Consider the following 22,932-nt stretch of genomic DNA (forward strand, 5'->3'; position numbering starts at 1 on the left):
GTACAACACTCAAAATCTGTTGGTTTTACCAGTTGCATTATATATCCTGTGAACTTCTGAGTAAAAAGCATTTCTTTTGTTGTTGTTGTTGTTGTGGGGCTTGAACTCAGCCTGGACACTGTTCTTGAGCCTCTTTGTGCTCAAGGCTATAGCGCTGTACCACTTGAGCCACAGCTCCACTTCTGGTTTTTGAGTGGTTGAGTAGAGGTTAGAGTCTTGTGGGGACTTTTCTGCCCAGGCCGGGTTCAAACCATGATCCTCAGATCTCAGCCAAAGTAGCTAGGTTTACAGGTATAGCCACTGATGCTCATCTCAAAAACAAGTTTTAAAGCTTCCTTTTCCCCCTTAATGATTCATTTGATTAATTCAGTTAAAAGTTCGATGAACTATTCCTAGTACATGCAGCCCCTGTAGAATTGTCATTGTGGTTAGTAATTCCATATAGAGACTCTTGTTGTGGAGGAAACTGTTTGCTACTCAGAGAGAATATCTTTACTTTGAGTCTAAGGAGAAATATTTCCCCTGCTCTCTGAACCAGGGACCTCAAAAGAATCTGCTTTATAGTTTGGTACCTTAACTACTTTTCCTGTTTTGGAAGATAGTCATGGATGTAGTCTGGAAGTGTGATAGTTTAGGGCAGGTAAGTTTATGTATGCATCTCCTGTATCCTTAGCATTGTGTCTCATATAGTTAATTACTGCTCCTATAATAGAGGCTGGGTGGAGGGCGAGGGGGGCATCAGAAGCTCTGTCTAGAGTTTGGTTGCTGTGTTTTATTCTAAGGAAGTTCATGTGTTTCTATTTAAAAATGTTTGTTGTTGGTTACTTACTAAGAGTCTTTACCAAGCGCCAATCAGAAGATTTAATAAATATTAAATTTCACTGCACACACTCCTTTGGGATCTGCCTTTTTAAAAAAGCAGCCTAAATGTTTTTAGTGCATATTAATTATGCTAAGGGTTTTCATTGTGATATTTTATACATGTATTCAATGCACTTTGATTGAATTCATTCCCCTTTTAATATAATTACAATGGGTTTAATTGTATTTTCATCAATCCTATCTACCACCCTTCCTTCACTATGTCTTCTCACCTCTTCCTTCCATTGGTTCCCACCCCAAAATAGAATGTATCCATCCTGATCTTTTTTTTCTTTATTGTCACCATCCTCATCTTTTTTCATTCATGTTATTTTTCCCTCCTAAGGTCTAGATTGCAAATATGAGAGAGAGAACATGTGATATTTGTCTTTATGTGCCTGGTTTATTTCATTGGCATGATGATCTCAGATTGCCTCCGTTATCCCACAAATTACATAATTTTATACTTTTTAAAGGCTGAGTAATACTCCCAAGATATGTGTGTGTGTCTATGTGTATGTGTGTGTGTGTGTATTTTCCATCTTTTTGTGGAATGTTTATGCTGATTTTCATAGTGGCTATGCTGATTTACTTTCCCTCCAGCAGTGTATATAGCTTCCCACCCTACCATAGCACCCTCACCAGCATTTGCTGCTGCTTGTTTTCTGATGTTAGCTGTTCTGACCGGTGAGTCTAGAATCCCAGAATCCTTTATTAACCTAGATTTTTAGACCTTGCTAAGTTCTAAATAAAGTTCTCATCTTTTGGGACTGCTGTTTATTATATTTAACATTTCTAATTCAGACTAATTTAACATTGACAGCCACTAACCAGTTTTCTGATTTTCCAGGATACAGTCTCTGACTGAATTTTAATTTTTTTGTAGCATATAATTTTGTTTGAAAAACACCACTCTATTCTTTTTTTTTTCTGTTCCCAGCCCTTGGTTTAGCCCATGAAAAATGGGTACTTTAACAAAGGATTTATTTGGATATGTCTAAGAGCCTAAACATTTGATTTAACTGCCAGCATGTTCTTTGTTGGCTAATCTTCCTTTAGCATTTCTACATTTTCATAGGCTAGCAGCCAAGTTGTCTAACATTCTGGTACCAGTTGGGGGTGGAAGTGGGTATGTGTGTGGGAATGAGGGGCATAGAACTGGGGGCACTAGAGTGCTTCTGTGTGCAGCCAGTTGGCATGTGTAAACACTGGCAGAAATGGGCCTCACCTGTCTAGAAGAACATCGTACCGAGGAGCTTCCTTGACCTGTTCATCACTGTTTGAGCAAGCCTCCCCAAGCCCCCTGTGACCATTGATTCAAGACAATCAGAACTTACGCTGGATAGGCGAGAATCAAGATGCAATATTGAGCTCTACTCTGTTGTTATTGTACAAAGATATGGCAAAAATTCTTACAAAAATCCTCTGTGGGTTTATAAGTACATTTCCACATTTTTTTTCATTTGATTTTTTAAAAAGAAAACACACTATGACATTGATTACGATGCATTGTACTCATAAACTGACTTATGAAATTGAAACCTCTTTGTAAAATTACTTAGTAATATAAAAAGAGAAAACTCTTGAAGCTGGTAATATTCATAATGAGGAATTAGCCACCAAACTGGAAGTGTTGTTGATATGATTGAAATTCTCTTCCTCATTAGATTCTACCTCTGTGTTCTCTCTGTGAATCACCAGAAATAAAGCCTGGTCTCGGGAAGGTGGACTAATAACCTAATGTAATAAAAGATTGCATCCAGTATGTATCAAGTGAAGAACCCAAGATCTATTAGTAGCAATCACTTGTTGTTAGTGGTAAGAACTAGAGGATTTGCAAAAATATGATTAGATGAGATGGGACACTGTTAAAAAGTCCCTAAATGTTAAGGTAGACACAAACAGTGCATGCTAGCTCGTCCTACACGGCATTATGTGCGAGGTCTGTGGGAAGGCCAGTGGGGATGGGAGAGAACGAGATTGCTGGGAGGGTGCTGTGTTGTGTGTGTATATGGCATGCTCTGCAGGTGTGCTTGGTGCCAGGCATTATGCTGAGCTCTCGGGTTACAGAGATTAATAATGTACAGGGCTCTGCCTCTTCTAGCTTTTAATCTACTGGAGACCCAAGCATAGTGAGGAAATGACTCCTTCAGTATGGCAAGGGCTGGGGAGTCTATGGGTCCAAACTTGAATGATGGCCAGGAAGATAAGTAGAGCTTCTGTTACTAAATAAGGGGGGAGGGGCATAGACATTCTCTCAGGTGTAGAAGGAACTTGGAGTGAGAATGTAGAAAAGAGTTAGAAACTAGCATGGAGCCTGTTTGTCAGCAGTTCTCTTGGATGGAGAATAAATAGGAAGACATTGTACAAGATCACCCCGGCCCACAAGCATATAACCCTTTTATTTTCTACCTCTGTATCTTCATATGTTTAAGTCCTTCCATTTACTGTAAATTTTCATTGCTAGTAGTAGCTAACATGTGCTTTGGAGTGTCTGAAAGATATATTTTGTGTTTTGGCCCTGTGTGGATGTGGATCTGTGAGCATTACTTCTCAGAAGAAGGGTGTGAAGGGAAGAGAAGTACACTGTGGCATAAGTTTCAGGCTACAAATCATGTGTTAGAGACATAAGAAAATGGAAGCTGAATAAGCTCCCTTCCTTTCAAAATTGCAGAAACATTCTGTAATTGGCAGTGTGTTTTTATGTTTTCCCAAGCATCATAGTTCAGAAAAATCTTCCTAAGGAAATGAGGTACAGAATGCTTCCAAATGAGAATATTCATTCTGCAATGCATTTGATCAGTTTGTTGCCATTTGTGCTCATATGTGACCTAAATTAGAGCAGTGTCAGGTAATTGTGGATTAGTGAATGTTTGTTACAATAGAGGCAATGGAAACACAGTGATGTATTACTAATGGGATCTGGATCTTTATTATCCATACTCTATAAATCCTTGCGATTCTATAGAGGGCTGTGAATTACATAAATGTAATTTGTCTGCAGGAGACACACAGATGATACAAGGTAGGACCCTATCACTTACAAGGGAGTCATATGCTTACATTTGTGTAACTTTTCATGCAAACTTACATGGCTGTAAAGTACATAACAAATGAGAAGTAGCAAAATATGATGAGAAGCTTGATGGAAAGCACCTTGGAATTTGTCAAGTTGAAATTCAGAGATGTTAAATGACATATCCAAGGTCAACCAGCTAGAAATAACCTAAATGGAGCAGAATCGAGGGTACAGTTCTTTCTGTTGCACCGTAGGGCAAAGATGCATCTATAAAAAGAACATGACGCGACTGAGAAGACACAGCCAGACAGAATATAATATGCAGATGCAGGAACTCAGGAGGCAAGCAGTTTCAGGTCATTTAGCATACATGCACTTGATTGGGTCCTGAACTTATCTCTGTATGCAGCATTGCCTTGGCTGCCCATGCTTCTAATTATTAATCTGAGTCATCAAGTAAAAGTTAACTTATGTCCTTTACCCTCTGTGTAAAAATACATTAAGAATATTTACGTCTAAGTGGTTAATTTTTTTTCTTGTTAATTTGCAATGGAAAGAAAACTTCAGAACATAAATAGTCCTAAGAATACTATTTAAACGAGGCCTACTGCTGGAAAACCACACCTCTCCTGTGACCAGAATATTATTCATTAACATAACAGAATTACAAGCATGCAATACACACCTTAAATGACCTTCTTTGGGTCAGATTCCTTGCTTCAAAATGGTAGCCAAGGCTCCTCCTGGTGGAAGGTGAGAGAGTCTCAGCAAAAGTGGTTTTCAAGCTTGCTTTAAATCTTCACTTGTAGATGGGTCCCTTACATGCCATTGTACATTGCCCACTTTTTTCTTCTGGGTTTGAGCATCACTGTTTTGTTAGTATATGTTCCAACTTTAGCTCACTCCTTCATCTTGGCCTTTTAGTGACTCTCTTCACTGACTTCTGCCCATTTTCTTAATTTCACTAGTTTAAACCTAAAATAGAACAGTGCAAAAATAATCAACGATAAGCACCGAGTGTCTTTGGTAAGGTAAAGGCATACAGATATATCCCTGAACCTACCTTAAATAATCATTCTTGGTTCAACTCTTGTAGTTCCAGATCTTTCATCTCCTCTCCTTTGGCCGTGGTCAGGATTCATAAGCAAAAGTGCACTTAATTATGGTCATGGAAAATGTCATTTCTGTTCATAGAGAAGATCAGAAAACAAATTTTAGAGACCTTTATAAAGCAATTAGCTTGTTAGAATTGAACACTTTCATCTTTAACTGTATCCCAGTAGTTATTTTGATCACAAATAGTTATTTGTGACATTTTTAGCTATAAAACTGATAAGTAAAGACAGGCACTGTTGACTCATGCTTGTAATCCTAGTTATTCAAGGATCCCAGTTCCAGGCCAGTCCAAACAAGAAAGTTCATGAGACTTTCATCTCTAATTAACCACCCAAAAGCCAGAAGTTGAGCTTTAAGCTCAAGTGGTAGGTAGAGTGATCACCTTGAGTTCAAGCTTCAGTCCCAGCACCAAAACAAACAAATGAACGAAAAAACCAAGTCAAATAAAAACAAAACAAAAACAATATCTTTCAAGCAAGCATACGTGACTGGTGAGCATGCATGTGCTTGTGTATAGGCATTGTGACCTGGTAACTGTTTCTGCTTCTTTTTTTTTTGTTCCAGGCTAGCTCTCTGCCACTTCAGCCACAGCAGCGCTTCCAGCTTTTTGGTGGTTAGTTGGAGATAAGAGTCTGAACAGACTTTACTGTTCTAGCTAGCTTTGAATTGCTGTCCTCAGAGCTCAGCCACCTGAGGAGTTAGGCATGAGGCACTGCCTCATGTGTGCGTCTGGCAAACATGCATGGTTTTAAACAAGTACCATCACTTTGTCTCTGCTGGTTATATTTAAGTGTCTGAAATTAGTTACAATTTCTCCTTCACATGGAAAATTCAGATAGAAGACACTTGACAATTGTGTATTGAGACTGCTAGGTAATAGTTGATTGTATTTCCTGATCCGTGTGCTGGCAGTTGCTGGTTTGTGGCTCAGGGTTCTTGGCTTCCAGTGCTGGGTAGAAATGTTGAGGCCACTTTCTCTTGAATAGGATATTGTAGAGGATTGGAAGCAATCTACGGAATTGACTGCTTTGTGTGGCAGTGAGTGGAAATTGTATTCTGGCTTAGTCTTTTTGCACATGGAGCCTTAAGAGGCCATGGAGGTCAGGACGGCATTCAAGCTGTCCTCAGATGAGAGTTGACCATCTTTTTCTTAAAAATCCCCAAGGCAGCGAGATTCCATGACCTCTGCTGACTGCATACTTCAGAGCCTCGCAGTTGTACTTGTAAGGAGTTCTTCCTAAATCCCATTTCTAATCCTACCTCCTTCCGATGATAGCTTCTCTTTCTTTGGTGTCTTTCAAAACAACAACACAAAAAACTTTTGCTACTTTTGTTATTATCTTTTTTAAATAAAAAATAACACTGATTCTTGTATGCTCATTTGAGAAACAGCAGAGAATATTCGAAGATGAACAAAGTTAGACTATCATCATTTGAAGTACACTGAAAAGAATCAATGTTCTTCAGATCTATCTCTTCTTGGGTTTTGTCTCTGTGTTGATTTTCATGTTAAGAATATCGTATTTAACATGGTAACAAATAGTACAAGAAATGTATCCAATGCCTAATGTATGAAACTGTAACCACTCTGTACATCAGTTTGATAATAAAAATTTGAAGAAAAAAGAAGAATATCATATTTAATTTCATGTTCAACAGTATGCTTGTGCATATAAGTGGGCACATTTCTACATATTTTGAAATTATCATGTAATATTTTCCTTAGTCTATGATAATGTAGCCACTATCCTATTTTTTGGACATTTTGGTTGCTTCCAAGATTTAGTCATTAAGGACAACAGGGAGCTAAATATTATGTTGCATATTCTTAATTATTGTTTTAGGATAAATTCCACATGGTGAAATTTCCAGACCATAAGGCACTTATGGCATTTGATGTTTTTTTGCCAAAATGCCTGCAGTTCCACCCACTAGAGGATGAGTGGTCTGCCCTTAATTAATTTGCAGTTACACCACAGTTGCAAAAGGTAACTCACTGTCATGAGGTGATTGGTATTTACCAGCTTGAAGAGAAAGCTAAATGAGGACTTAGTAAGCTCTAATGAAACTCCATTTACCTGATGTCTTTTAGTCAAAGGGGGAAATATATCTACTTAATTTTGAAAAGAATAGAATGGTAGCTACTATGTACTGGCAGCTCACACCTGTAATCCCTGGCTACTCAGAGGCGCTGAGATATGAGTTTGGCACTTGGAAGCCAACTCAGGCAGGAAGGTGTGAGCCAGTCTTAACTCCAATTAACCACCAGCTAGAGAATCTTATCTCCATTTAACAGGCAGAAGTGGAGGTCTGGCTCAAGCCATAGGGTGCTACAGCTCTGAGTAAAAAACTTCAGGGACAATGCTCAGGCCCCAAGTTCAAGTCCCAGTACTGGCACAAAAGAAAAGAAAAGAGTATGATGGGAAAGAAAATAAGAGTTTGGAAGCAATATGTTTTCTTCATTTCTTGCCTTTGGAACAAGTCAGCCTCCACACTGTTCCTTCATGAACTGTGCATAGTGCCTTAGATCCTAAACAGTCACGTAGACACAGGTACACAGTCTCTGAATGGGGGCAGTGAGGGACGCCCTCCCCAGGCCTGCTTTGTCTGCAGATCCCATCACTCTTCTGCAGTGTGCTCTCCTGAAGTAATTAAAGGCTGGCAGAGCTGTGTATGTTCAATAGAAAGAGGAAAAAGGAACCATCACAAACAAAGTATGCTCTTAGAATAAGGTGTTTCCTAGGGAATTTGATGAACATGTTTTCCCTGAAATCCTTTTGTCTTGATTAAATATTTCTATTATTATTATAAGTCAATAATAAGTACATGCCTTTTTGGAAAAGGCCACCCCTTCCCTCACTATCTCCCAGTTTTTCCCTACCATCCCCACCCACAAGCTGTAGAGTTCATTTCAGCATAGTGTGTAGTGAGTACTACTGCTGGTTTTGTTTACCTTTGTCCCTCCGTTTCTGTGCCTCTTCTCAAAGACAGATAAATGAACAGACAAGACCAGAAACAAAATAAAAACAAGTCTTGTTTTCATTTCTTGGGAATTTCTTTCAATAAATACTGATTTATATGATCAGTGGTATTGCTTTTTTACAAAAAAATACAATTCTAAATGTAGCCACATATAAGTGTTTCATGCTTGTAACCCTAGCTACTTAGGAGACAGATCTGATGATAATCATGATTTGAAGACATCCTAGGCAGAAGAATCAAAGAGACCTGATCAACTAGTAAAACACTGAAGTAGAAGAGTGCCACATGGAGCACCAATAGTGAGCCAAAAAAGTGAGCGAGAGCTTGAGACACAGACTTCAAGCTTCAGTACCTGCATAGAAAAAAGAAAAAGATAAAAATGTTGTACTCTCTTTGGAAAATATACTTTTAATAGTAGAAACATTTACCTGTTAAAATTAATTCTTAAACAATGGCAGATTTATCTATAGAACTGTATGTTTGTGTTCATGTTAGAAATAGCTTGGGATCATCAACTCAAAAGGAACTGGCAAGGCCAAATTTACTTCTATGCAGAAGGGTGTGTCACCAGCCAAAAATCAGGCAAGCAAGCACACAGAGCAGGCAAGCTGCTCCCTTTTTATCTCTAACCCAGCAGACCCCGCCCCTCTGCTCACATTGGCTAACACCGCTCGGGTTCACAGTCTGGAAAAGGATGTGGCTTCATTAATAAGATGCAACTGAAATTCAAGGAGCTTCTCACAGGATGTCTTAATGAAAGTGCTCTGGAAAAGGATGTATGTAACTAAAGTGTGATTAACAAGGGTCAAGACACGTGGCCAAATAGGAACCCTTCAGAAAAATGATTCTCTGAAAATAAACAGAAAGGAAGCAACCCACTTTGGTAGAAAAGATGCTTTTGTCACAGTTAATGATGGGGTTATGTTGTGAGATACTTCAGTACAGCATTTCACTTGATAGGGTGGATCCAGCCATATGTGTAATGAAATCGATTACAGGTGTCTCTTGGTGTACATTCCTAAGCCCACGGGATGCCAGGTCTAGCCCTACCTGAGCCCCACTGGGCAATGGAGCCATTTGCCTTTGTTGTGTGCTTCATGCTGTAAGCTGCGTGGAAGCCCTCCTGCAGACATACCTGGTGTGGCCTTTGGCTTTGGGAAATAATTCCAGATTCTCTGTATAATATTACCAGCTGGGTTTGGATCAGACCTAATATGTCAGAGCATCCTTAGTGTGCCTTTTACCTGTTATTCTGATACTTTATCAGAACATTTGAAAAGGTTGGCGGGGTATATACACTCTTACTAGGTTGAATTATGTTCTCAGAGCGTTTGTGAATTATGTGGTAGGTTTTTTGTCGATGATTTCCTTTCCCTGTGTAGGGGCATTAAGAAGCTCACAGCTGCATAAGCCCATCTATTTATGTTTTCTGGCAGTCTTGTTATATCTCTGCATCTTCCGTGATTCTTCATGGAGACAAAAGAACTGAGTAAATTCCCTCTTAAGAGTTTTACCACAGAACAGATCAGTTTCTCATTGTGTGTATACTGTATGAATAGAAAAAAATCCCAAATAATACAAAATTAAATGTTAGCCATTTATCATAATACCTTCTGAAGGATCTACCTAAGGTTTTAAGTCAGTTTTTCTGTTGAGTTTTAGGCACTGTTACTGTCGGGTTCTCCTTTGCAATTGCATAATTCCAACTGCCATTGAGCGGGTGGGACTATTGGACAATTCCCATGTTTACATTTATAAAAATGGTGTCACTAGACAGTAGCATCTGAATTGTCCACCATTGCTTGTTTAAAACAATAGCTTACAGAACTATGCAAAAAGATAAGTTGTGAGTAGATAATACAAATATTTGTGCTTTTTGACAAAGTATTATCTATTATGCTCAACCTAATGTACTGTTTAAAATGAAAAATATTGGTTGATATTTTCTTGGCTTCATACAAGTCCTAAATTATCTGAAGACTTTTTAAAATATAAAATGGTACACATTTATAATTTTAGCACCCTGGAGGCTGAAACTGAAGGATGGCAAGTTGGAAGTCAGCTCAGGCTACATGGTAGTACTCTATGTAAAACAAAACTTATGAAGAGAAATGGGTGGGAATGAGACAGAATGAGAGAGAGAGAAGTAAGAAGGAAGGAAATGAGGGAGAGAAAGAGGAAGGAAGAAAGTAAGAAGGAAGGAAAAGAGGGAAAGAAAGGAAGGAAGGAAAACATGAAGGAAGGAAGAGATGAAGGAAGGGAGGAAGGAATTATTTTGTTAAATGTTCTGCAGCTTAAAATATAATTTGTTTTTTTCACTAGGGAGTAGTAAAGGGTATTACTTAAAACAATTCCCAATGTTCTTATAGTATATTCCAAAACTAAAAACAGATTGCTGAGTTAACATTGGTCCAGGTAGAATGTGAGGAGTCAAATTCTGCCTTTCCCCCATAGCCCTTTGTAGACATATATAATTTGAAGTTTTTTACTTTCAGAGTTGCCTCCACACCTTTCACAATGTATCTGGTATCCTCAGGTTTGTCTCCTGGACCCTGGTCTCAGGGAGGTCTTCACTCTGGTCAGTTTTGTTTTCTTGGGTCTACCTATCTCTTAATTTTGGGGGCAGGGTATATCCTGTGACCCCCCCACCCCCACCCCAGTTGTGCTGAATCTAAGGCGAGTTGTTATTTAGTGTATTCAACTTTTCATTTACCCTTAGAACTTTTCAGTGACTTGCAGGCTTCTTCCATGGTAGATAGGAAACGGGAAGTCTCTGAGGATAGTTTTAGCCCTTCCAAAAATGTATTACTTTTAAGATTCCAGTTCCTCTCATGATAACTTTCTAGGAACTTTCTCATGTAACACTTCCAATATTGATATATAATATTTAGAAATCCAAGGGAGGTTAGCGATCTACACAAGGCACAGAATCTAATTGGGATTATTACAAAAAATACTGTTAGTTTAAAAATATGACATGTATAAATTTTCTTGCTACTATATGCTTTCTGAGATAGGAACAAAAATGATTGATTTTCTGTATGGCTAATAATTTTTTAAAATACAATCACTTGCTACTCCATGTAATGGGAAGTATTTAGTATATACTTTTTCTCCCCAGGTGGTCAAATACTTAGCATAAGATAGCAGGTGTATTTATCATGGAATTCTCTTGAACATAGACTGTATCATTTCTAGATTAGATTGTAATATAATACAGATCTCTGCTTAATGAAAATATTCTCAAATGCCCATTTGTTGCTCAGCTTCCAGCAGTCTAACAGAGTTCCCCCAACAGTTTCAGCTCTACCTGTAGAGTTTGTAAGTTTGTATTAACTGAACTGTAATTGCAACATGTATCTGCAGGGGGAGTATCTGAGCATGCCTGCTCTGTTGGTTGAAGAGCCAGTCATGCTCAGCGTGTAGCCTGTTTAGGGGATTTTGATTTGTCTTCTGATTATCTGTCCCCTAGCCTGGTTAGTACTTTTGGACTGCAATTCTGAACTCACAGATTTCTTTTAATTACACAGATTATAGATGAAAATCGTGAAAGAGTGAGAAACATGCCAAAGCAAAATGGAAAATATCTATCCATGTTCTGTCAGCTCCAGAACTCATGTTACTGTGCTCTTCCCTGTCCCTCACCTACCATTTGCTGTCTTGAATTCATAAGTATTGATATTAAAGTTATGGCAGCATCCAGTTGTCCAAGGCTTCTTTATGACATGACAGTTTTACCTGGCATCCAAGATTACTCAGGTTTTCCCTCTGCTGGTGATTAGATGAATCTGTACATACTGAAATTCTCTTCTGACCCAAGATGTCTTTGGCAAGTGGACTTGAGGAAGAGATGGTAGCAGGACTATTATACATGAAACAGATGCTGATTGCAGCTACTGGGAAGGGATGGATGGATGTGACAAGTGGAGGAGTCTAGTAGCTACTTCCCTGTGGAATTGCAAGGGCAAGACCACTGGCCTTTAGAAGTGATTAGCAAAGTCATTCCCTTGAGAAAAATTGATGAACCAGAGCAGGATCTTGCATCCTTTCTTTATATATATATATATATATACATATATTTACTTTTATCATAATATATGTATTATAAATATGCAATATATAACAATACATCATATGAATATAATTATAGTTATGTATAATAATACAAATATACCATATAGTATACTCAATAAATGTAATATAATATATAAGTACAAATTATATATACAAATATTTGTATATATGTATATATATAGAGAGAGAGGCTACGGGACACTGAATATAGTTTGGGTGTGTTAATTTGCCATGCTCTACTAATGTCCAGTAGGGAACACTTGGAATATCGTTCTGGATCTTGAGGGAAAGAAGTTATGGCTGAAAATACACAGTTGGATTCCACTGCTGTATTCCTGTAGTTAATTACTAAGGTCTGATTTGGCAGATAGATTGTCCACCTAGTTTTCAGTGAGTACAGGCACAATGAAGACTGTGAGTAGGGGAATTCATTACTGTTAGTGTTTGAGCCATGTAGTAAGGTTGTTTAACATTCCTGGCCTCTAAGGGTCAGTGGTACCCCTTTTGTTTTATGACATTCATAAAACATCTTTCCACTTGTGCTTCCCTCTCTGGATTGAGATCCACTAGAGTGTTAGTGTGGAGAAACTTTGCTCAAGACACAGAATGCCATCCATGAGTGCAGTATTGTATTTTCCCACAAATAATGCATCATTTAGAGGTTTCTTGGGCACAATTCATTAAAAACCAACACAGTATTCTGAATTATCTTTTTCATGCAAAGTCTCTCATATCAAGTCTCTTTTATACTGAGTCCCATGTAAAGCACACTACATGTGGACTAGTCACATAGCACCTGCCGGGTAGTTGCATGTAGTTACCTGGTGGGATTGTCCATGTGTAGATAATGAGAGGCCCTGGTCTGAAAATTGATGGCCATGAACTTCCTGTTACTTTCCCAGTGCTCATACTCCCAGAAAGAGCTCTGTCCATCATTACATTGATTTAACTAGATTCTGTGTCAAAAAGCTAAAAGAAATTAAAAATCTTTTGGCGTACCATTAGTACTACAGGTTCAAAATTACACTGTTTCTAGGATTTTTTTCTTTCTTTAATTTTGTGGGACAGATTAAGAGGCTGCTTGTAAGTAACAAAACCTAAAGAAGTGCTGTCAAGTTGTATAATTCCTTAGTCATTTTTTCTTTCAGGAAATGAGTTTTTTTTCAGACTTCCATTGTGGTATATTTCAGAAGTAGAGAAGTACTCATAAATAGAAAATGTGGATTTCATTTATTCATTCTCCCTCTTCCTCTCCCTCCTTGTCTCCTCTCACTGTCTCCCCCTCTCTCTCCTTTCCTCATCTGTCTGCTTCTCTCTCTCTGTCTCTCTCTCTTCTCTCTTGTTTCTCTGCTTCTCCTTTGCTCACTCCATGGTAGTGATGGGTCTAAAATGTGGAAAACAGAGAGAGGGGATGTCCTCTCCATGGAGATATGAGTAGCATGACAAGGAAATGTTAGTAGCACTGGCTCCATTTGCCCTTCCTGCATACTAATTTTAGAGTCTGAGTAGCTATTTTATAGCTTTTGCAGTCCTGTGTCATCTTCAAATCATTTTGAAAGTTCCCAATCACACACCACTTTGAAAGTAACTTCTCCGGTAATGCATTTATTCAATTTGTTGCAATAGGAAACTTTTTTCCCCTGTAGATGGAGTAATCATGCTAAGGAGGCCTCCTTTTAATTTGAAATTGCATCATATAGCACTTGATTACTGGTGAGGGCATCAGAAACTTTGTGGCTATATTTAGTAGTTAGAGAACATCAAGTGTCCCCATTAGAATGCCCATGAAGAGATAATTTGTGTCCATATCGAAATGAACAGAGAGTAGCTCATTGCTCTTATACATGAGTAATATGTGGTGGTTCAGTCAGGCTTTCATGTATCCTGTCATCAATTGTCTATCATCAGTCCTGTCATCAGTCTTACCATTTTCAGTCTGGTTGTGTAATAGTTCATGTGGTGACTCTACCACATAAAATTTGTCACGTTCTACAGATAGTCATGAATGCTGATAAAATTATCATTATGAATTAACTTTTACATATTATATGCTAATAGTTATAAAAGACTTAGACATGCTCAGAACTTTCGAGATATTACCTCTTAAAAATCCTAAATGAATGCTATCAAGTAGAACTTTGTGAACATTTTGTAGAAAAGTATAGCCATGAGTAGATCATACAGCCGCTGGATGGCAGAATCTAAATCAGAAAGTCTGATCAACCGATACGAGGCATCAATATTTTACACTAACTTAAAAATCTATCTAGTAATGAAAGTATCCAGAGACTGGCATTGTGGTACACACCCGCAATCTCAGCTATTAGGAAGAGAGAGACTGGGGGACCCCTGGAGTCTGAGGCTAGCTCTGGTAAAGTTAGAGGCCCTGTTTCAAAAACAACAGGCTGATCCAGTCATCTAATGAGGGGCATCTGGGTTGGTTTCATATTTTAGTGATGACAAATTGTGCTGCGATGAACATAGTTGTGCTGGTGGCTTTAGTGTGCTCTTGCTTGTAATTTTTTGGATAGATGCCCAAAAGTAGGGCCGATAGGTCATAGAAAATGTGATGCATATACACAATGGAATTCTATACCTCTATCAGAAAGAATGACATTGCCCCATTCATAAGGAAATGGAAGGACTTGGAAAAAAATCATACTAAGTGAAGTGAGCCAGACCCAAAGAAACATAGACTCAACATAGTTGTTCTTTTTTTTTTTCATTGGAACAGTTACACTATTAGAAGATTAACATGAAGTTTTTTTCTCTTCTCAATTTTCTTACTTATTACCAACTTACTTATTACCAAGTCCTCTTCAGTCTGTGTGGGAGATGAATGTGGAACAGCCCATGCTTTAGAAAGTTAATCCATTTGGGATTTGATAAGGAGCCACTTGACGTTATTGTAGACAAGAAAAGGTGGAAATAAAGATTAGTAATCATTTCCTTTGTTTTCTACTGAAAATAAATGACTTAATACTTGATAGTAATCTTCATTTTCTCCAGACACAAAAGGCGTGTGATTTGATTTTATTTATATTCATTCGGTTTTGAGGATGTAATTTTGATTTCATACAAATGACTTTTCATAAAAGGGAATGGTTGATGCCTCTGTTAAGATACTGAAATCTCTACTATTTTTGCTTTCGCTGATTTTTTTTTCAAGTTAGAAACTATGATAGACATATCAGGGAGATCCCAATTAAAAAAAAAACTAGTACAAGCATACAGCATTATTTTGCGACTATTAATCAGAGGATTCATTTATATAATTTTTTTACTTTAAACTTGTAGCTCCATGTTTGGATAAATCTGACTTTATTAGTCTATTACATGATTCAAAACTACTTTGAGAGAAAAATTTCCCATCAGAGGATGAAAAACTGCATTGAAAGTAAACAGTATTTTTCTTTGGGCCTAATAGTATAGTAGACCCTTTTAGGGACAGAGCAATAAATATTGTGGTTTTCTTTTCATCTTATTTTCCTTACGTCAGTTTACTGGGGGAAAAGTGCCATTTTTGATGCTCTGTCTCATCACCACACTTTACACCTAGTCTGTCATCATACTTCCTGTGAATGTGAGCCACCTTGCTCTCTCTGTCTCTGTCTCTGTCTGTCTGTCTCTGTCTCTCTTTTATATTTTTATTCTTTTTTATTTCCATGAGCACTGCCATAATTCAAGCCTCGCTCCTCCCTTGGGCAGGCATAGTAGACAATTTGCCAATTGCTGGTCCTTTCTGTATCGTATCTTATATCTTTATAAGACACTTTCCAAATTGTTTCCTGTACTATCTTGATACAAATAAAGCTTAATTACACTTACTGTTGTCTAATAAGCCTTCATGACGCCATAAAGCCCTGTGTTCTGTCCAAACACATTTCTTCCTTACTTATTACTTCAAGCTCTCATTAAACAAGGGTTCTTTCTCTCTTGTTTACAGACACCCCTAGAAGCTAGTGTACCACAGGCATTAAAGATACATTTTGAATAAATCACATAGCATGTAAGTCCCTTCAGGTTACCTTTCTGGTCTGATTACTTATCCGTCCAATGAATGAAAGGCACTAGCCTTAATAAATTATGTTTTCTTTCTTCAAAAATACAGAAAAGTTCATAGCTCTATGATTTTGCCTATTTTCCTCTCATCTCTCCAAAACCAAATTATCACCTCCTTGACCAAGAGAATGAATTATCAAACAGCTATATCTTCTTTTCCTTTCATTATTCCAAGTGGTTTACTGAGCACATAGTATATGTTTGATACAGGTTTAAGTTTAAGGATGGAAATACTGTTGGGAATAACAGTACAAGTCTTCCTGGTATTTATATTCTAGTAATGAGAGAGTCTGTCAGGTGTGAATAATGTCATGGCATAGAATGTTCCCAGGCCTGGAGGTAAGTGCATTATTAATATTTAGCCTGATGAGAATCGTAGAAAATGGAGTTGCATACATGGTTAGAGACACCTCCTATGGGGCAGGATAATGAGCTTGGTATAATCTTCCCTTAGTATGTGTGTCTCTGTGTGTGCATATACATGTGTCTCTGTGTGTGCATATATGTATGTGTATATGTGTGTATGTGTGTGTGTGTGTATGCATGTACCATCCTATATGATTTTTTGCTCAAGGCTGATGTTCTGCCACTTGAGCCACAGCTCTTGTGGTGGTTAATTAGCGATTAGAGTCTTGTGGACTTTGCTGCTTTGGGCTGGCTTCAAATGATCACCTTCAGCTCTCAGCTAGATTACAGGTGTCATCCTAGGTGTGAACCGCCATTACCAGGCTTACTTTCTCCCTGTGTTTACTGATACATCCTGAGTCACTGGACTAGGGCTCCTGGCCCTCATTTTCTTTAAGGAATCAGTGAATATCTGAGATATCAAATGCAACAAATACCTAATATATACAAATGGTTAGTAGATGGTGTTTTTTTTATTTATTTATGCATCTGTTCATTTATTTATTTAAATTTTTTATGCTGGTCCCAGGGCTTGAACTCAGGACTGGACACTGTCTTTGAGCTTTTTTTTTTTTTTTTTTTTTTTTCCCCTCAAGGCTAGTGCTCTACCACTTCTTACCACAACTCTACTTCAAGATTTTTTTTGGTATTTAATTGGAGAGAAGAGACTCACAGAGGACCTTTATACCAGGGCTGGTCTTGAGCTGTGATCACAGCCTTTTGAGTAGCTTGGATGACAGGCATAAGCCACCAGTGCCTGTTTTTGTTTTTAATTAGTAACTGCTGTGCATATTGTGGTTATGTCCCAAGTGTCTTTTCTAAATGCCACCTGTTGGGCCTTTCTACTGCACTGGCCCTCTGGTTATGCTTGGTTCTTGGTGTAATATGTGTCCAGGAAGGAGACAGGGGATGAGTGAGGCAGCTTACATTCACAGCTTGCTTTCTGTTTTACCTGCTCCTGTTTCCTAGCTCTGGGCTGCTGGAGTGAGCCTTGGGTGGAAATTTCTACCAGCCCTGCTTCCTGGAGAGGATCTTGTTTCCAGTTTCCTTTCCACAACTGAAGCTAAAAACTCTTGTTACCTTCCCCTGACACCAAGCCTACTTGCCTGTCCCTCGCAGTACCCATACCTGCTCTCCCATACTGCCTGTCTCTTTGGAATGTTGCTACCTGTTTTGAGGAATGAAGCGTGTCCTTACTATCTAGAGCTTGCTTGGTAGTGGGCTTGTACTCTCTTGCTGTGGTGTTTTCTTCCACTTAACCCTGGGATTTCCCATAGTTCCTTGTGGTTGTGAATGTGGTAGGTATGAAGAGATGACAGAGACATAGCCTGGGCCTCTGGATGCCTGCTTATTTTTAGATATGGGCAACTCATGCCCTACTCTCTCCCAAATGTGTACAGTTAGAATTTGAATGACAGACATGCCTCCTTGGTACATGCCTCCTTTTGTGTTAAGGCTGTTGAGGAAAGTATTATGCGGGCTCAGATGTAAGTTTAATCCCTTTATGCATAGTAAACAGGAAAAGAAGACATGCATGCATTCCTATAAATGTGCAGCTATGTGTCTGTTATGTTCTATGTGCTGTTGATTTTATTGTGCACACATCGCATGCGTATTTACACAAATGTATGATAGCCACAACCTCACTAGGTGATGTTGAAATGGGGAGATTGGGTCTGGCACCATCTTAGCCACACTGGCATCTTGTCTTCATGGTGTGTGAAGGTAAAGTTCCTGCCTCCCAGGTGATGGGCATGCCTGAATCCCTCGAGGTAGGTGTAGGTATGGGCACTTGATTGTTGGGTTACTAAACCTGTCAGTCCAGTGCTGCGACTGGGAGTTTCCTGTGACCCTGCCACTGCCCTGACCCTCACACTATTTAGGCAGGGACCAGCTCAGGAGCCATTATACCATGCCACACGTCATCTTCTCTGGTACCTGGTGTTCTATGTGATATTTCTGTGACCTTGCTTGCTATGTGGTAATTGTCTTTATTGAGGCTCTTTAAAAATACCTGTAATAAGTTTCATATTTCACTTTGGGTTGGAGGGGTAGGTTTGCCTTTTAGAGAAGAACTTCCATTTATCAAAGGCAGTGTAGCACTGTCACACTTACAGTCAGCAGTTATAAAATGGTTGTGTAAATGGGGCATTTTTGTAATAGTTTTGCCCTGCTCTAGTAACAGGACACAGCTGGACCCTTGCTGTCTGGATGAAATAAGTTGCTGCATTACAAATGTTGTTCATCTGGTCCTTAGGAGAGAGAGCTTTCACAATATTGTGTATATATGGGCCATTGGAACTGAACAAAGTCTCAATAGAGCGGCCCTCCATAGTTGGGACTCGTAATACCGCTAATAAAGTCATAATTAATTCAGTACACATCCTCCTAATCTGGACTAAGACAGCTGTGTGAGAATGACAAAGTCCTAGATCCTATGTGTGTTTTATACCATCTCCAGTATTTTAGATGTCTTCTCTACAAAACTGAATTGCAATGAAGATACGTGAGCAGAGAGAAAATATAGGCATTTATATTGAGTCTTAGCAATGATAAATGAAACATAATGCCAAAATGTGCTCCTTCTGCGTAGAAGATGTAGAAGATGATGTAGTTTTATCATGTCAGTACATGAAACTTTCATGAAAACATTGAATGAGATATTTACCTATGATGTGAATATTAAAACAACAACAATGCATAGTTGATAAGCTTACTATAGATTTTTCTGCATGTTGAAATCAAGATAGGACTGACTTGCTCAATTAATTGTAAGACACTTTAACAATAGAACCCTAATTCTATTACGTTAAAAATACATTGAAAACTTGATTTAAATGGAAAGAAATAGAGGGGCTGGGAATACGGCCTAGTGCTTGCCTGATATACATGAAGCCCTGGGTTCGATTCCTCAGTACCACATATATAGAAAAATCCAGAAGTGGTGCTGTGGCTCAAGTGGTAGAGTGCTAATCTTGAGCAAAAAGGAGCCAAGGACAGTGCTCAGGTCCTGAGTTCAATCCCCAGGACTGGAGAAAAAAAAGGAAAAATATATGAAATAGCTTTGAATCCAGAAGTTCTTGTATGGAGTATTATTCCCTAAAATATTGATTCACCAGTGATCATTTCACATTTGATTCCATGAAGATAGAGGAGGAGGAGGAGGGGGAGGGGGAGGGGGAGGGGGAGGGGGAGGGGGAAAGATTGCAGAGCTACTGAGGTTCTGATAAGATGCATGGATTCTCTGCATATTTGCATAGGGAACATGTATTGATGGGGAGGACAGGTAGTTAGGTTGGTAGATAGTGTTATTAAAGAGTGCAGCCATGTTCAGAGCATTGGGTTTGGAGCAGTACTGTACCCCTTACTAGTTTTGTAACTTCAGCTAATTTAACCTTATATCTCAGATGCCTCAGCCTTCTTGTATCCGCTCCTTGGGCTGTTTCAGAGGTTAAATACATACACAGTCCTTAGAAAAACACAGTTTTGGTCCATAGCAAATGGAGAAAAACTAGGTATTCATTATGTTTGTTACCAAGATGTTAATAGAACATTTGTTGTTTACTGCCCCTAAATGATGTGTTCCCTAAGGGTAGGAGGTTGAAATGGTTACCTCAGCATCTTTCAAATCTATTAGCTTTGTTTAATTAGAGAGGGAGGGAGGTTGCATTGGTTTTGTTAAATTTTGTAGCAGGTTTTGGAACTTGCTGTTGACTTGTTATTCAGTTGACCTGGAATGTCTGTGTTAGGATTCAGGAAAACTGCTATTATGACTGCTTTTATGATTGTTAATATGGTGGAGGTAAATCATGAAAGAGCAGAGGTTGATTGCATTGTTTCTGTGTATATGCACACACGCGCGCGCACACACACACATACACACAAAAACTTAATTTCTCTGTAGCCGCATTCTGTTGCTTTTTCTGTAATTCACACAGGATGATACTTTTTGCCAGCTGGTAAGCTTGCTTTAGAACTCTTTCCGAATCTGTGCTAGCAGTGAGTGACCAAATGGGTGCATGAATCCTGAGCCACTTCTCATCTGTCTCTTATACCCCTGTTTAATAGAACATGGGCCTGGGGCTGGCCTACCTCATCACCTGTCACCAAACAGGAAGACTGAAGACTGTACATACTTAAATTACACATCCAGCAGAAAGCAGAACACATAATAGCAGTTAATTTGGGTTTAGGAAAGGAAACCTGATGTAAAAGCCAATGGTTGAATAGTGATTGACTGGCTCCTTCTTATTTCAGTTGTGTGAACTTACCCCCAGTCAGGAGGGAGAGGTAAAGACCTGCATTGTAGGGAGAGGTTGAGGCAGGTTGAAGAAGTCACTTCCATTGTGTGTGTGTCTATGCGTTATTGTAGATCAGTTCTTTCTTGCTGCAGGTGCCATTCTAATGTTTCTAGGTGCTAGAATCACTTATCTTGTGCCTGTGTGGTTTTGACTTAGGACAGCTTTTACTTGCTCAACTGCTGTGCAGCCAAATCACATGTAACAAATAGAAATATCGAGAGCACCTTCCTGATCCATTGCACATGGAATTGCTCAAGGGCCAACAAATCTGCATCATTGTGCCTTAATAGATAATAATTATTTCTTTCTCAGAGGAAACAATTTATACAAAAGTGTGCTTGTATGTAAACAGGATACACATATACATGTAAGTTATAACTCTGACTATCTAATATCAAAATGTTTGCTAGCACATTAATAATACAAAGAATGCCAACACATTAAAATGGATGACTATATAATTTTATTTGTCTCTTAGAAATCCATTGAGCTATTGATTCCACAGCAAATATGTTTTGATTAAGATCAAAGCAAGATATGTCTGACAGCGATTCCAAATTATTACAAAGCCATTACATATTTAAAGTCTATATCCTTCTCAGACTGTCATGTGTCTGATTTTTAGCCTTGTGAGATAAATCTACCAATATGTTCTTCCAAGGACTGTATGTTCAATGCTGTATAATTACTCCACTCTGTATACAACTCATGCAGGTGCATGCGTGGTTTGAGTCAGAGACTCTGTTTTTACTAAGTGAGAGTAGAATCATGAACCCAGAAATACATATGCTTTATGTATGTATGTATATATATGTATGTGTGTGTGTGTATATATATATATATATATATATATATCTCTGAAAGTTACTTCCACTGATTATCAATTACTGCACTAATTGAAGGAGTTTAACCATCGGAACTTATTTCCCTAGCTGGGAATATGAGTATGTAAGGTGTTTATTATGGCTATGACTGTAAATGAGCCTGGAAAATCAGAGAGGTAGAATTATTTCAAGGAAGATTTTAAAAAAAATCAGTTTTTCACTTCCATGTGAGCGAAAATTTACTTCCTAGTTTGGATGCTTATAAAATTACATAAGACCAACAGTAAAAATGTTGAGAAATTCTTGTGAAAATATAGTGATCTTTATATGTGCTAAGTGGAACATGGACCTGGCCAGGTTTTCATGATTTATCAGTTTTTAACTTCAAAGACCCTGGTTAGGTTGCATTTTTTTAAACTAATGAGTTTATCACAGCTCATGGGGAAAATGGTTAAACTATATAAGCTGTAAATTGGTACAAAGCACTAAAAGGGACATTAGCCTTTAATCAGATTCTAACAGTTCATTAAACCTGCCAGGTTTAGAATCCCTTTGTCTTTTCTCCTTTGCTCAGGGCTCCTATATAAGGCCTTTCTCCCCTTTCATCTGGGTTAGACCTCCTCCAGGGTAAGAAGCAGTATTTGCTCATTGTTCTTTGTCTACCAACTAAACAGACTCAAGGAGGCTTTGGAAGGTCAATTGCCAGAGCTGTGGGAGGCTGGGAGTGGGAGGCTGGCTGGGAAGGCTTTCCTGAGATGGCTGGGGTCAAGCCAAGCTGGCTACTTCCAATCAGGCAAGCAAGGGACAGAGTTTGAGGCCATACCCTTTGTGTAAACAGACACTGGCCTAGGAGAAAGGATTGTAAGTTAGTAACAAATTAACTGAGCTGACTGTGAGAGCACAGTTGCTTCTGGCCCCAAACAACTAGGATGTAAGCAGTCCTCCAAAATATGGACAATTCAAAAGCATAAATAAATAGATAATTAAATTGAAGATTATGTCCTTTTAGTTTTGCAAATAGTTTCTCTAAGGAAAGAATATGACAGCAAGTTGGTTTTTCTTTTTAGTACCTAAAAGTCTAGGTGGTATAAACCTTCTAAACTGATCATTAGTTAACTGGCATAAAATGTTCCTTTTGTCCTTTCAATAGTTATTTGGGGTAAGTGATTTTGTAAATTTTATTTCTTTGATGTTTTTCTTAACAAAAGAATTAAGAAATATGAGAAAAAATTAGAGATTCACTGTATTGCACTTGATTGGTATTATTTGGCAAAAAAAAAACCCCATT

At 38.4% G+C, this 22,932-nt stretch overlaps 1 protein-coding gene across 1 annotated transcript in view; it reads left to right on the top strand.

The window, feature by feature from the left end:
* The first annotated feature begins 354 nt into the window (after positions 1 to 354).
* Positions 355 to 22,932, top strand: part of Klf12 (Kruppel like factor 12) — a 214,169-nt gene continuing 191,591 nt past the window's right edge. Inside the window, exon 1 of the mRNA XM_048341248.1 lies at positions 355 to 640. Within this exon, the coding sequence (XP_048197205.1) occupies positions 605 to 640 (36 nt within the window). The 5' untranslated portion in view covers positions 355 to 604. The remainder of the gene's footprint in view (positions 641 to 22,932) is intronic.

The sequence above is a fragment of the Perognathus longimembris genome, chromosome 3, assembly GCF_023159225.1.
Source record: "Perognathus longimembris pacificus isolate PPM17 chromosome 3, ASM2315922v1, whole genome shotgun sequence".
NCBI lineage: Eukaryota > Metazoa > Chordata > Mammalia > Rodentia > Heteromyidae > Perognathus > Perognathus longimembris.